The 13,574-nt window shown below is 42.3% G+C and overlaps 1 protein-coding gene across 1 annotated transcript; it reads right to left on the bottom strand.

The window, feature by feature from the left end:
- Positions 1-1,898: 1,898 nt before the first annotated feature.
- On the bottom strand, positions 1,899-2,368 carry C9H12orf74 (chromosome 9 C12orf74 homolog). Its single transcript, XM_021204280.1, is given in 2 exon segments — positions 1,899-2,113; positions 2,116-2,368. Coding segments are annotated over 2 exon segments (468 nt in total).
- Positions 2,369-13,574: the final 11,206 nt, after the last annotated feature.

The raw sequence follows: 13,574 nt of genomic DNA, 5'->3' as shown, positions 1-13,574 counted from the left end.
GGAAGACCCCCAAGCATCCAATGAAGCCATGCATGACGACAGACTCTAACCAGCTTCACCACACCATCCATCTCTGAATGTGTTCTCCTCTTCTCTGTCTCTGACACATCTGTGCTCTTGATCCTAGCTCACACCTATAGGGGATTAGCATGTGGTCCCTCTCTTCACGGTGTCTTGCATCCACACCATAGCTACACACTACTTTAGTGCTGCTCTGATGGTAGAAGCACATAGGCCTTAACCTTGATTTACCAAGTGGCATGCTTTGGTCAATAAAATTAATGAGACTGGAAGTCCAGATGGAAGAAGCTTTGCATGACTCCTTTGTGCCCTTAAACCTCTCCCATCATGGTAAGAAGAATATGCTCTTTGGTCCAGGAAAAAGGACAAAGGACATAAGGATCTGAGTTGCCAACTTAGCCCAGCACAGACCATGTAAGCAAAGCCCTGTGGACCCACAGGCTTACAAGAAATAATCACTGGCGAGTATTTCAACATTCGGGGCATGATTTGTTATGTTGTAATAGCAAACAGATACACTAGACACAATAATTGTCGTTTTCCTCTACTTCTGTTTCTACACGTGGGCTGATGTCATGTTGACTGGGACAAATAGGTGTCAAAGTCCCCTTCCCTCCTCTGGAATTTTTCCAAATGAAGTAGGGGCTTTCTTGCCAATCTGATTAATCAAGTGAGTAAAATTAGGCACAGAGCTGTCCTTTTCTGTCACAGAAACTATTTATCTCCAGCTAGGAAGGCAAAGCAGTGGGGGCCAGGCTGCAAGCTCAGAACTGGCTGCCCACTTGCTCTGTAATTATAGGTGAGGCCACAGTTGTCATAGGAGACAGTGTTCTTTCTTTCTTTCTTTCTTTCTTTCTTTCTTTCTTTCTTTCTTTCTTTCTTTCTTTCTTTCTTTCTTTCTTTCTTTCTTTCCTTCTTTGTTTCTTTCTTTCAGGCCTTGCTTGTTTAATGGGACTTCCTGTTCTTTTATCCCCAGTCCTTTGAATTTCCTTTTTGAAAGGCTGGTGAATATTTTTGGCCATTCTATTTCCTCTACCAGATAAAACCATTACTAAATAGATGCTAATTAAGTCATAGGGCCAACACACTGACAATTCAAAACAAAAGCCATGAGCTCTTGGGACTGTTACACCCTGTCCCCTACAAGCAGGGACTCTTGTCCCTGCACTTGTCTTGCACTCTTAAAGGACACTCCGAAAGTAGAGATTTTTTTTTTTTTTTTTTTGCAGCCACAAATGTACAGTGATTGTTTTGGTTTGGTTTGGCTTTTGAAAGTTTAGCAACAGGCTCGCTCGTGAGGACATGAATGGAGATGGAAGCCTGAAGAGCTAGTAGCCATCACAGCTCTGTAATGAAAAGATGCATACACATCTGGAGTGATGTGGTTCTTCTCCCTGAAAGAGAGTTTAAAAATAATTGGTTCAGTCTTGCTCCGGCGTGTCCAGAATTCCAAAGCAGAGACAGTGAGGAGAGTAATTTCACTCTTGAAGCTAAAATGCTCTGGATTAGCTTGAGGGTGAAGTTGGGTTGGGGAATAAGAACTTTGAATAATGAATTCTTTCTCCTCCTTTCAATCAGACACCAGAGTATCTTTAAGAGGTGTCCATTTGCAAGAGGACCATTCATTGCTATACAGTACCTTAAAGACCATTGGTGGCCTTACCTAAACTGTCTTCAAGGACACAGGAGAGAGTGAGCTAGAGTCGATCTGTTTTCCTTCTTTCTGAAGTGCTGCCATTTTTTACCAGAGTGGTTAGTGCTATTAAAAGGTCCATGTATTCTGACCTCTTCCTGTGCTCTCTCCCATGGTAGGGCCTCCTGTCTTTGGATGTTGGGATAACTCTGTGATCTTTTTTATAGGCTTTACCTGAGAATCTTTAGGTGTTGTATGGTAAGGCTGGGCAATGTGGCTCTTTCCTCCCTGGGAGGAATACCTTACTGCCAGGCTGATGGGCAGCAATGTCGTCCTCTTCACTCGGCTTTGCTTGTGGCCAGATTGTGTTGGCTGTATTGATGGCTCCTTCAGGATTTGAAGGCAACCATGTTTGGGGTCGCAAGGGTGACAGTAAGTGAAAAGAATCCTTTGGATGACTATACTCTTGGGATGGCAACTTGAGGATCCTGCAGAATCCCTCCAGCTTCCTCTGATGGGCATTTTCAAGGAGTCTTCTTGCTGAAGCAATGAGTGTGCGACCTCCCACCCGCTGCCTCTCCATCTCCTCAGAGTAGGAAAGGTGGAAATACGACCAGAGGTTTGCTGGTCAAACTGGAGAAGGTTCCCATGACTCTCAAAATGTTTTCTTTGATAGGTACTGGGGTGGAGGTGGGGGTGGCTGTGCCTCTGCATAGGGAGGCTCTATCCTTCCCACAAAGCTAGGAGGACCTATTTCTGGAAGCTTCCAGAAGACACTGTCTGTGTTGCCAGTCTCTAGATCACAGGTTATTTCCTTGGTGCCAGTGTTCAAATGCCACCCATCCCATGGCTTTCCTTTGTCTTTCTCCAACTGGGAATTACAAGCAGGTTGTGGCATTTTCAGGGAGGAGCAGGTGGGAAGACTGAAGTGAGAAAAGGTGTCTGAAATGTCAAAGGGAAGCTTATAATTTAGAGGAGACAGGGAGAGCTCAATTTTCATCAGGGCCCTTGACATTTTGAAGATAATTTACTCATAGTGACTTTGGTATGGCGAATAGTATGTCAAGTCCATCTAGATAGTAAACTGACACCCACTTACCACCCACTTACTATTCCCAAACAAAAGACCTTTAAATACGTTGGTAAATTAAGAAACTCCAAAGCCACATAGTTAACCCTCTTGTGATGATTCTATTTGAAGAGAATCAAATGTGCACTAGGGTCAGGTCTCCTCATATCGGGCTCATTTGCACGTGTTCATGCATATGTGCAGGCATTTGGTTCATTTTGGGGATTCTTGATGGGGAAACCAAAGTCCCTTCCCTCAACGTTTAAGTAATGAGGTGTTGCTTACAAAGGCAACTGATGTGAACCAAGCATAACGATACACACAGAGAAACCCAGGAGTAATATAGACTCACAGCCACCCCGGGCTATATCAGAAAGACCCTAAAAGACATCTTTTAACGAAAATAAAGTGACTGTAAAAAGAAAACTCCAGACCTGGTTAGGTGCCCGGTTCCTCTTGATGACTAGTGCTCTTTAGGATTCACCCTTCCCACAAATCCTTTCTCCTGCTGCGGTAAGTCTGATTCTGCCATGTGGCTATGTGATTCGTAGGAATGTGGAAGTGACCTGTGGCATTGGGGTGGTGCCAGTTCCTATCCATTCAGCCAATGACCGAAATCAAAGTCAGTCCTTGATGTTTCACAGAGATGGAACTCTGGAAAAGGTGCTAACACCGTCCCCCCTTGCCATGGGAAACTGGAGGGTGGGTGTAGACGCCGTGTGGGTTGTTTGTGGATGAGCATCAGCAGTGAATCACTCATTCTGAGATGCCCAGTAAATTCAGTGCCGCCATCTGGAACCCTCTGGAAGCCCATGTGTTGGACAGGATGGATTAATCATTCATGTTTTAGTACAATATAATTTTAATTTCATCAGTAGCACTCTTTAGCACCTTTCAGAATATTATTTACTCCCTTGACTTTATAATAGTGAATACTGAAAGTCAAAAAATGTTTTTCATGACTTGACCAGTGCTTATGGCTCAGCACTGGCTGGAATGCTGTGGCTATGTCTATGCTAATTTTAGTTCTGGGGAGAACTACATGCTCCCATTGTGTTATAACACATAACTGCCTCACACTAAAGGGCCCCACACCAAAACACAACCCCTCCCCCCCTTTTCTATCTCAGTGTTCTTGTGTGCCTGTCCATTTCAAGCAGTCGCTTCCTTTTGTTTCATCTGATCACAATCAAACATCAAAGTCCAATAACTCTGTGTAGCAAGAAGTAATAGGTTTATTAGGTTTATTCTTATCCACAAAGAGGGGGAATCTGGTGTTATGACATTGCCACTGCAATATTATGATATTGAATCTGGGAACTTCATAATCTCTTCATGTACTCTGAATCTTATTTGCTTAAAGGTCAAATGAAGTGAACAAGTACAGGAGCACTGTTTAAAGAGAGCTGCTGAGCTATCAACCAAAGTCAGCTCAATCCATACTTACAGAGAACTCTGAAATTATGCAGGGGTTTGCCGTAAGTTTTAGAGCTAGAGGCTCAAGCATGGTAGAACTTCACATGTCAAAACAGGATGCATGAAGTGCCTTTTCTGAAGGGTGAAGGAATACTTAGTGAAGGTGGGGCTAACCTGGTTTTGAGACTGTGTCTTTTCTGGTTGCTAGCCTAGAAACTAATTTTACCTTCCCTGGAGAAAAATTGAAAAAAAAAAAAAAAAAAAAACTCTATTTGGATCATTGACAAATAAGCCTGTTATAACATTTCAGGTCCTGAGCCTCCTGCTGGGATTTCTGGAGAGGCTGGTTCAACATTTCTGAACAAACAAAAGGCTGGGCTGAAGAGTGAATTCTGGGTACTTTCCATGTGAGCACACACCCAGGGACTTTGTTACTTTTCTCCTTTCTCGGGTTCTAGGCGACCATTGTAACTGTGAGCTTTTCTAACCTGCCTCTTTGTTCCCCCAAATAACGACTCTGAGACTTTTTATATATAAATGCCTAGGCCAAAAGCTTTGGCTGTTTTCCACTAGCTCATAACTCAATTATCCTGTTTAAACTAGTCTAAGTCATGCCACATGGCTACCTCTCCTTTAGTTTTGTGCTACATAGCATCTTCCTTAGCGTTCCCTGAGAAACCTCCTGTATCCCAGAAATCTCTCTGTCCTGGAACTTCCACCTCTCTGTTTCCTGCCTAAGCTAATGGGTCAGCAGCATTGTACTGACAGGTGATGCTTCTACACATTGCGCAAGAGATTCTCTTTACACCAACGATGTTACAAAGATCCAGAAAGCTTACATGGGCTCCCATGCTATAACTGCGTCAAAATTCTCAGCTTGGGACTTAACCTTCTGCCATTTTAGCTTGAAGACAAGGCTTTGGAGATTGCAGCTGTCATTCGACACAGGTATAGGGCCGCTAGTAGGAGGTTATTCAAGCCAATAGGACTTAAAATTCATTAACTGCTAGGTATTGAACAATGTCTTAAATATTGGAGCTGTGGTAGCAATAAGTGCACACAGGCCAAGGTGATAGTCACTGAGCAGGACTCCCTGAAAAATTGGAGAGTCTTTGGATGTAGTTGGGCTCCTGGGGTTGCTGGTAGGAAGGGTTCAAACTGTCAAACAGATTAAGTTAGCTTTGCTTCCAGACTCACTGCTAACTTGCTTTTACTGAACAATGGCATTTCTAACACAGAAATGATGCAAAGAGCTTCCTACTTTCCCCAGCAACCTCCGTGGGGCCCTCTAGGCTCCTCTTCTGCTTATTTTCCTCAAAGCTGTTGAAGTCACCCCTTAGGGCTTTACTATGCCCCCATACCCTCCTAAATGTTGGGGAGGTCGAGATATTTTATTGATAGTATGATTTGGTACCATTGAGTAATAGAAGGAAGGACCATTGTCTTGAGAAATAAATTTGTGAGCACTGACTTTCAAGGAGTTAGAATACAAACACATCTCTTAGAATTCTTATTAGATCACACCCTGGGTATTTGCTTCTTGCCTATGCAGACTTTGGAAATGTGCCAAGCATTAAAAAAAAAAATTAGATTATTCATTAAATCAAATTCCTATTAATTCTGACCCAGGTCAGTTTGCTCTCTACTGAGACACCTAGTGGTAGTCCCATTCTAATCCTTGAGATCACCAGGGGTGTGTGTGTGTGTGTGTGTGTGTGTGTGTGTGTGTGTGTGTGTAAGCAAAGGTTGCAGGACAATGGAGGTCTCTTGTTCCTCTGGAACTGTTGATCTTGATATTTTGAGACAGTGTCTCTCGTTGGCCTGGAATTTGTCAAATATGCCAGGCTGGCCAGTGAGCCCCAAGGACACTCATCCACACCATGCTTGGCTTTTATTTTCTCAGCATCAGTTCTGAGGGTTGAACTCTCAGTTGCTTACTATGCAAGTACTTTGTTGGCTGATATAGCCAGATATCACCATATAGATGACAAATTCATTGGAGATTAATGAATCACCGTAGCACACCACAGCTCAGAACTTCTGGGTTCACTGGGATCTTCCTGCCTCAGTTTTTATGTAACTGGGTCTAAATGTGTCATCACTGTGCCTAGCTCAAACATTCTAACCAATAACTTACTAAAACACCCACTGGAACTATGAGAAACACTTATTGTGAAGTGCTTGTGGCTGAGTGGTTCTCAAATTAGAGTTCCACTAAACATCTCCAAGTGGAGTCAGGTTTCTGTGTTGTAGTAAGCCCATCACGGTTTTCTTAACTGGGTCAAAAACTGAGAACCACACCCCAAGGAGGAAAACAACTAAGTTATTAATGGTTGCCTTGGTGAAACCTTGGTATTAGTTTCTGATTCTCTCCCATCCGTGTTAGTAGCAGAACATCTACTTTCCACTTTGAAAACAGATTTGATCACCTCACCTGACTTCATGGCCATCATGCCCCAACTGAGGCTGGTGTGGAGCATCAAGGACTATTGTTTTTTACTAATGGAACTGTCATAAAGTGGTCTGAGTTCATGCCTAGGCTGTCTAGAATTGAATGGCTTCATGTAGGGAAGAAAGGAAAATGAATAAAGTTCTGCAGCTTTGGGTGTGCGAAAGGAAGGTCATACTTCATTTGGATACATCCTACAGGATTGTAAAACTGCCTCTCCTGGAGATAATGGTAATGGGATGCTTGCTGTCAATGCAAAAAGAAAAAAAAAAAAGCTCAATTTCCAGTTGTAACTTACGAAAATTAAAAGGTTAGAACAAAGCCACAAAGAATGATAAAGAGGAAAATAGTGGCTTCTCTACATGATTTGTCAAGGAGCCTGGACCAAGGAAATCTGTAGGGACAGGGAAAAGGCGCCCAGGAGAAAACACAATTCCAGGGCCAGCTTCTTCATGAAGAGCTTGAGGAACCACACCGACCATGACAGCACTCCTTCATCTCCCCATGTGATCCACTGACCCACAAGATTCTCTCCGTCCTGCAGAGGGAGAAACTTGCTCTAGCATATTGCTCTGTCTCTGGTTTCTCGTCTGCAATGACTTGGTTTGGCTGGCAAGCTGTTTTGTTATCGAGAATAAGGAGTTCCAAGGCCAGAAGCCTGGAGAGGTGATTGATCTGTACGGTTCCCTGGATTGTTTGTAGGTCAACCTGACATTACAAACCAGGACAACTTGTTAAGAACTGAGTGGTAGGATCTTCTTTTTCTTAAGAATATTGACTAGGCTGGCCACACTGCATTCACTTGTCCTTGCTTCTACATAGACCAACGATCTGGTTGGGGACAGGCTCCTGGGTTCAGCTATAACATGTAGTATCCAGTTCATCGCTGCTTCTACCCCTCCTCAGGGTCTCCCCAACACGGGATAAACTTGTTACACTTAGTACAAGCGTAGAGTTTTATTTGCTTTAACAGCACTGTAAATAATTAGCCTCTTATTGGCAACAAGCTCAATGTTCTGTCAATAGAATAGCCAACACTGACAGACAAATGCTTTGACAATGTTCCTAGGATGGTTGTTACTCAACTGAGAAAATAAAGGGCTGTTCTGTTCCCAACAGTGCTAGACAATAAAAGTCAGGCTATAGGGTTTTATTTTCACAAATGCCAGAAACAGGCAGAAAAGATGAACAGAAATACATATTGTTTCTGATGCAATCTCAGTTGTTGTACGTAGTTATCTTTAAACGTTATGACTAATCCATTGCTTAATGTTAGTTCTTATTTTCTTTGCCAGCTAGAGTATTTCTTATAGGATTATAATGATCAGACATTGGTTGTGCCAGGCCTTCCAAAGAATGCTTGCAATGGTCAGTGTGCACGGCTGGTTATAGAACATTAGGCAGTTAAGTTGCCATTTGTAGTTTATTGGTCTTGTTTCTTTCAGTGGGTGTTACTGTATTCAGCTGCTCCACATTTTGATCAGCCTTTTGTGCATGGTTAAATTCTCAGGGTCAACTAAATTAACCAAGGAAAGATTCCATGGGACTCATTTTCTACTGTTTGAAAAAAAATCAATACTATACATTTTTATTGAAAAGGATTCCTTTTTAAAGACAAGGTATTTTTTGACTTTAAGATCTGAAAAAGATTTTCCTGCCGTCTTTAAAAAATAATGGTGTAGGGAGATTGACAAAGGTCAGTCATGTCTCGAAAGGGCTCATTATGAGGAGTGTGGAGGGCATATTAGAGACAGCAGCATTATTTCTCAGGGTACTGGTATTTAACTCAGGGACTCACGTGTAAAGAGCAGATACTCTACCACTGAGCTACACTCTCAGTCCTAGAGAGTACTACTTATAATTTATATACCATTGTGCAAATTCTTCTTGCACTTAATATAATCACAGGAGTTGCTTGATACAATTAAGTGTATTTACAATTGAGAGTTGGATTCTATCCCAAATTTACAAGATACATGATTTGATGCCTCTTGATATCATGGTTACCTAGTTTATAGCAACACATTCCTAAACTAGAGTGATTTTCACCCATCTCTCCCTTGCCAGCTGTGCTCTTTCTCTTTAAGTTTAGGCAGGTCTATTTTCCCTCCCTCTTCCTTCAACATAGAACCATGCCTTGGAAAGCAGGACATTAATTACCATTCTTGTTGCAGTTAATTGTTTAGAAGCTGATGCGTGCCAACTGGGGACAGGGGCAATCAAAGCTTTCACTGGTATCCAGAGAAGCCATTGCCCTTTCTGCTTGACCACATGCTATCAGATGATGTCCAGCAGAGCTTACAGATGTGTGACCACAGAGAAACACCAAGTGAAGTCCATGTGAAAGAAGCAGAACACATGGATGCTAAAACCAATCTAATCCTCCATCACTCCCAGGTGTGTAACAAATTCTCCATGGTGTGTGTGCACATGTGTCCATAAAAGTGTGTCTCTGGATGCATCTGGATGGACTCATGCATATTGGGCATCTTTCTCTATCCCTTTCTACATTATATTCTCCAGACAGGGTCCTTCACTGAACCCAAACATGCTGATTGGCTCAGCTGACTGGCCAATGAGATCCAAAGATTCACTTGTCTCTTCTTTCCTGCCTAGTGATTCAGTGTTAGGGTCATAGATGTGTGTGAGCAAGTCTAATTTTTTTTTTTTTGTTAAATTAGCTGCTGGGGATCTGAATTCAGGTCCTCTTGCTTTCATTACAGTTGCTCTACCTACGGAGCCACCTCTCCTAACCCTAAATCTTCCCTGTAAAACCAGTGTCAAATATGTTTCTACACCAGTAACCAAGGGTCATTAATGCTGAAATTAAGTGTAGTAAAAAGAAATGGGAATGTTTAGCTTGTAGAAGTGGCAACAAGAGGTGGATGAGAACTATTTTCGGACATTTAACCAGTTATTTCAGGGAATTCTAGTAGTATCCTTGTCCTGAATAGCTTAGCCTAGAATTAAGTTTTAATTTAGAGGCAGGTAGATTTTACAGAAGCTTTCCACACTGTAGGATAAGGAAGGCTATGTCTTGCTACAGTCAGGTACTTTATGAGTGGGGCTCAGTCACTAGTTCTCATGTAACTGAAGCATAAATAATGAAGGGGAGGGACTCATATCAGAAAATGGACTTCCTCCAGCTTGGGGAACAGATTCCCTAATAAGTCTAGTGTATTGACATCTCTAAGAGAAGAGAGATCTCTAAGAGTGAGACTGGGCTGAAGAAACTGGAGAGTTTCTGACCACTGAAGAAATAGGTGTGTAGGCGTGTGTGTGTGTGTGTGTGTGTGTGTGTGCGCGCGTGTGTGTGTGTCTTTTATGAGGCTGGGTATATTTGAATGAAAATGGCTGCATAGCCCATAGGGAGTGGCACTATTAGAAGGTGTGGCCTTGTTGGAGGAAGTATGTCACTAGGAATGGGCTTCGAGGTTTTAGATGTTAAAGCCAGGCCCAGTGTCACTCTCTCTTCCTGATACAGATATAAAACTCTTCTTCTCCAGCACTATGTCTGCCTGCACACTGCTATGCTTCATGCCATGGCAATAATGAACTAAACCTCTGAGTGATAAGCCCCAGTTAAATGCTTTCCTTATAAGAGTTGCCATGGTCATGGTGTCCCTTCACAGCAATAGAAACCCTAACTAAGACACTGGGTCTCAGTATGTAGTCCATTCTAACCCGGAACCTGTCATTCTCCTGCCTCAGCATTAACATTTCATATAAATTATGAATTACAGATATTAATGAAGGGAAAGCAGCACTCAGCACTTTGTGATTGTCTGTTATTGATGTTGTTCTAGCTTCATTCTCTCTTCTCCACAGATTCCATACCAATGGTCCATGTGTCTGTGCCCTTTGCTCTGGATTTCCAGCTCTACCCTCTTGAACTACAGGGCTTTAGCTTAGAAATTTTCATTGGCCTGTCTTTGATTTTCCTAATTCTGTCTTTGACCTCTAGTATACTGTCAGTCTTATCTGGTGGGTTTTAAGGTTAAATATCCAATTATTTCCATTGTACGTCTAGAATTTATAAATTTTTATGTAAATTCTAACTCCATGTTAAAACTTTTTCTTTTATTTTTTTTTCTGATTTTTGTGATGTCATGCACATTGTATGTTCTTGCCCTTTCCCATTTTGGCAGCTTGGTTGGAGGACGAACAACCTCAATCCTGTATGTACAGTTCCCTGCCTAAATTCGGTCTATCCCTTTTGTCAACTATCTGAAAGATAATATGTTTATTAAAAAACACTTCCTCTAGTGGCATTTTGAATACGAGACAGGGAGTTCTCATTGTCTTTTCAGACTACCCTTGTCTCCCGCAGTCTCAGAACTCAGCAATGATTTTTGGGAAAAATGAGTCGGGCTTCTGATCTGTCCTGGATAGTTTCATATCAGCCTGACATGAACTAGAGTCATTTGGGAACTGGGAACCTCAATTGAGAAAGTTCTACCACTAGATTGGCCTGTGGTACATTCTCTTGGTTGGTGACTGATGTGGGAGGGTCCACCTCACTGTGCTTGGCATCAAACCCTGAGCTGGCAATCCTGGGAGCTCTAAGAAAGCAGGGCAAGCAAGCCCAGGAAGCAAGCTGGTAAGCAGTTTTTCCTTCTGGCGTTGCTTTGGGGCATGGTATTCTATGTCAGCAATAGAAGCCCTAACTAAGACAGGGTCTCCTCTAGCTTGCATCAGTCATATCAGCCTACTTTGTCACCAGATGACAAAGCACCCTTATCTCCTATCCCCAGCAGTGTCTGTCTACCTGTTGTGCTAGTCCCCAGCTTATATTAGATATAGCCTGTGTCTTCAGAAAACAAAATAGCAGCAGTTTAGGTTGACATAAGAAAGACTTTCTGCTCGGTTTCCTTTCCTTTGCTGATTTCGGGTGTTGCCATTGGACTGCCAGATTACTGATAACTGATAGTGTCCCCTGCTTGCCTGGAGAGACTATTGTGGTTCAAGTAGTTTGTTGTAGCTTTGCTCCCATGAATATGAATTATATTGAAATACTGTGACTTCATACTGTTCTAACATGTTTCCAGCTTGGTAGGTGACTTGAACAAATGGAGATGCCAGCAACATTTTTGGTGTTTTTTAACTGCTCCTTAGAATTGTGTAAAAGGTAGATTACAAAAACAGTAAGGGAGCTGGGGAGAGCTCAGGGGTTAAGAAAGTTCACTGCTCTTGTAGAGAACAGAATTTGGTTCCCAGTACCCACATCAGTCAGTTTACCAAGGCTTCTAACTGCAGCTCACGGGGATCTGATGCCCTCTGCTGGTGACCAAGGGGACCTGTACCACGTTCACTTATCCACACGTGCACGCCAACAGACAGACAAACAAATCCAAACCAAAAATAAGCCTTAAACTATCATAAAAGCACTTCATTTAGCATATACCATATTTTTTTTGGCAGTGTCCCTCGGTAAGCCAAAGATGGTGACAGTATTATTTTTTCTGTATAGATATGTTATTAGTTTCAAAAGGTCAAGTACATAGTTCAACTAATCAACGACAGAAGTGTAGCTTATGTTTATCTGACTTCCATGGCTCTCAGTTATTGTACTGTGAGCATTTGTCAAAAGGAGACTAGGAGTGATCAATCAGGATGTGTGAAGGCGGTGCCTGCCCTGTGCATAACAATCCTCAGAGATTTATATGAACATTAATGACTATGAAATGTCACCCAGCCCCCCATTCGAAGACACACAGCGAGGACCATGTTCATGTTGTCACAGTTGTTAGGGCAGATCCTTTATGGTCTTACTTCTCGCAAGCTATTAGATTTGCAAGTGTTGAAGCCCAATGAACAAACATCAAGCTAATTTTCCTTACTGCCTCACCAACTGAACTGTTTTTTGAGTTTTTAAAAAATTTTAGTTGTTATTGTTATTTTGTTTTGACATGGGGTTTTTCTGTGTTGCCCTGGCAGTCCTAGAACTTGCTCTGTGAACCAGGCTATCCTTAAACTCAGAAATTTGCCTGCCACTGCCTTCTGAGTGCTGGGACTAAAGGTGTGTACCACTTCACACCTGGTTTTGTTTTTGAGTTTTACAAAGAAATTTAAGAACAAATTTTAGGGCAGGGAGTCCTCAGAGTTAAGCTAACTTTGCTAAACCTCGAATTGTTTTAAATGATTTCTTCCTGATGTGTGTGTGGCACAGCGGTTAGATGAACGGAAGTGTTTCTTCTCTCTCTTTCTACACATTTCCCCTAGGTTCTGGGATGCAGTTTGATTTCACTGCTTCTCAGCCACATGTGTCTAATTAGGAGGCCCAGGATGGTGCTCTGAGTTACTGATGATCTAGCTGTATGTTTTCCCTCTTCTTTAATTTTAGCCCCAGGAAGGTTTTAACTCCCATGATTCTTCTTTCCTGTTGGCCTCCGCTTGCATCAGAATTAGTCCCAAGAGTTCCCTACACAGTAGAGACAAAAGAGACTCACAGAAAATGCAGAGATGACAGGAGCTGCTGATCCTAGTACAAGCTTCCCAGGGGGAGTACATCTTTTAGACACTAAGAAAATTGAAAAGACAAAGAAAACGACAAACCAAAACCAAACCACAACAAGAAAACTACAAGACAGATAAGGACCCACCATTCCAAATACCTTCATTTTTTCAGTTTCAGAACACAGTCCAGAAGAATTGAATGATTTGACCAAGATTATTTATCATTTAGGGAGCCTAAGATAAGGCTGGAGTAGCCTGGTGTAAAATTCCAGAAATCTCATCCTTTGTTTCAATGTTGTTTCCCAAAGCCCTTTCTAAAGTCCATGCTGGAGCCCTCCTTGTCACCATCCCAGGCTAATGAGGGTTCCTTCACTGACAAAGACTTCAGGAACCCTCATTTTCACCCCCCCGAAGCCAAGATGAGACCCACCAGAACTTATAACCATCAGATGTGATGTTGGAGGCCTGAGTGTCGATGTTTGTACCAGATGCCAATATTTAAAAAAAGAATTTTACATCATGTGGAAGTG

Source organism: Mus pahari, chromosome 9 (assembly GCF_900095145.1).
Source record: "Mus pahari chromosome 9, PAHARI_EIJ_v1.1, whole genome shotgun sequence".
Lineage (NCBI taxonomy): Eukaryota > Metazoa > Chordata > Mammalia > Rodentia > Muridae > Mus > Mus pahari.
The sequence above is the reverse complement of the archived record's forward strand: the minus strand, read 5'-3'. Positions and strand labels throughout refer to the sequence as shown.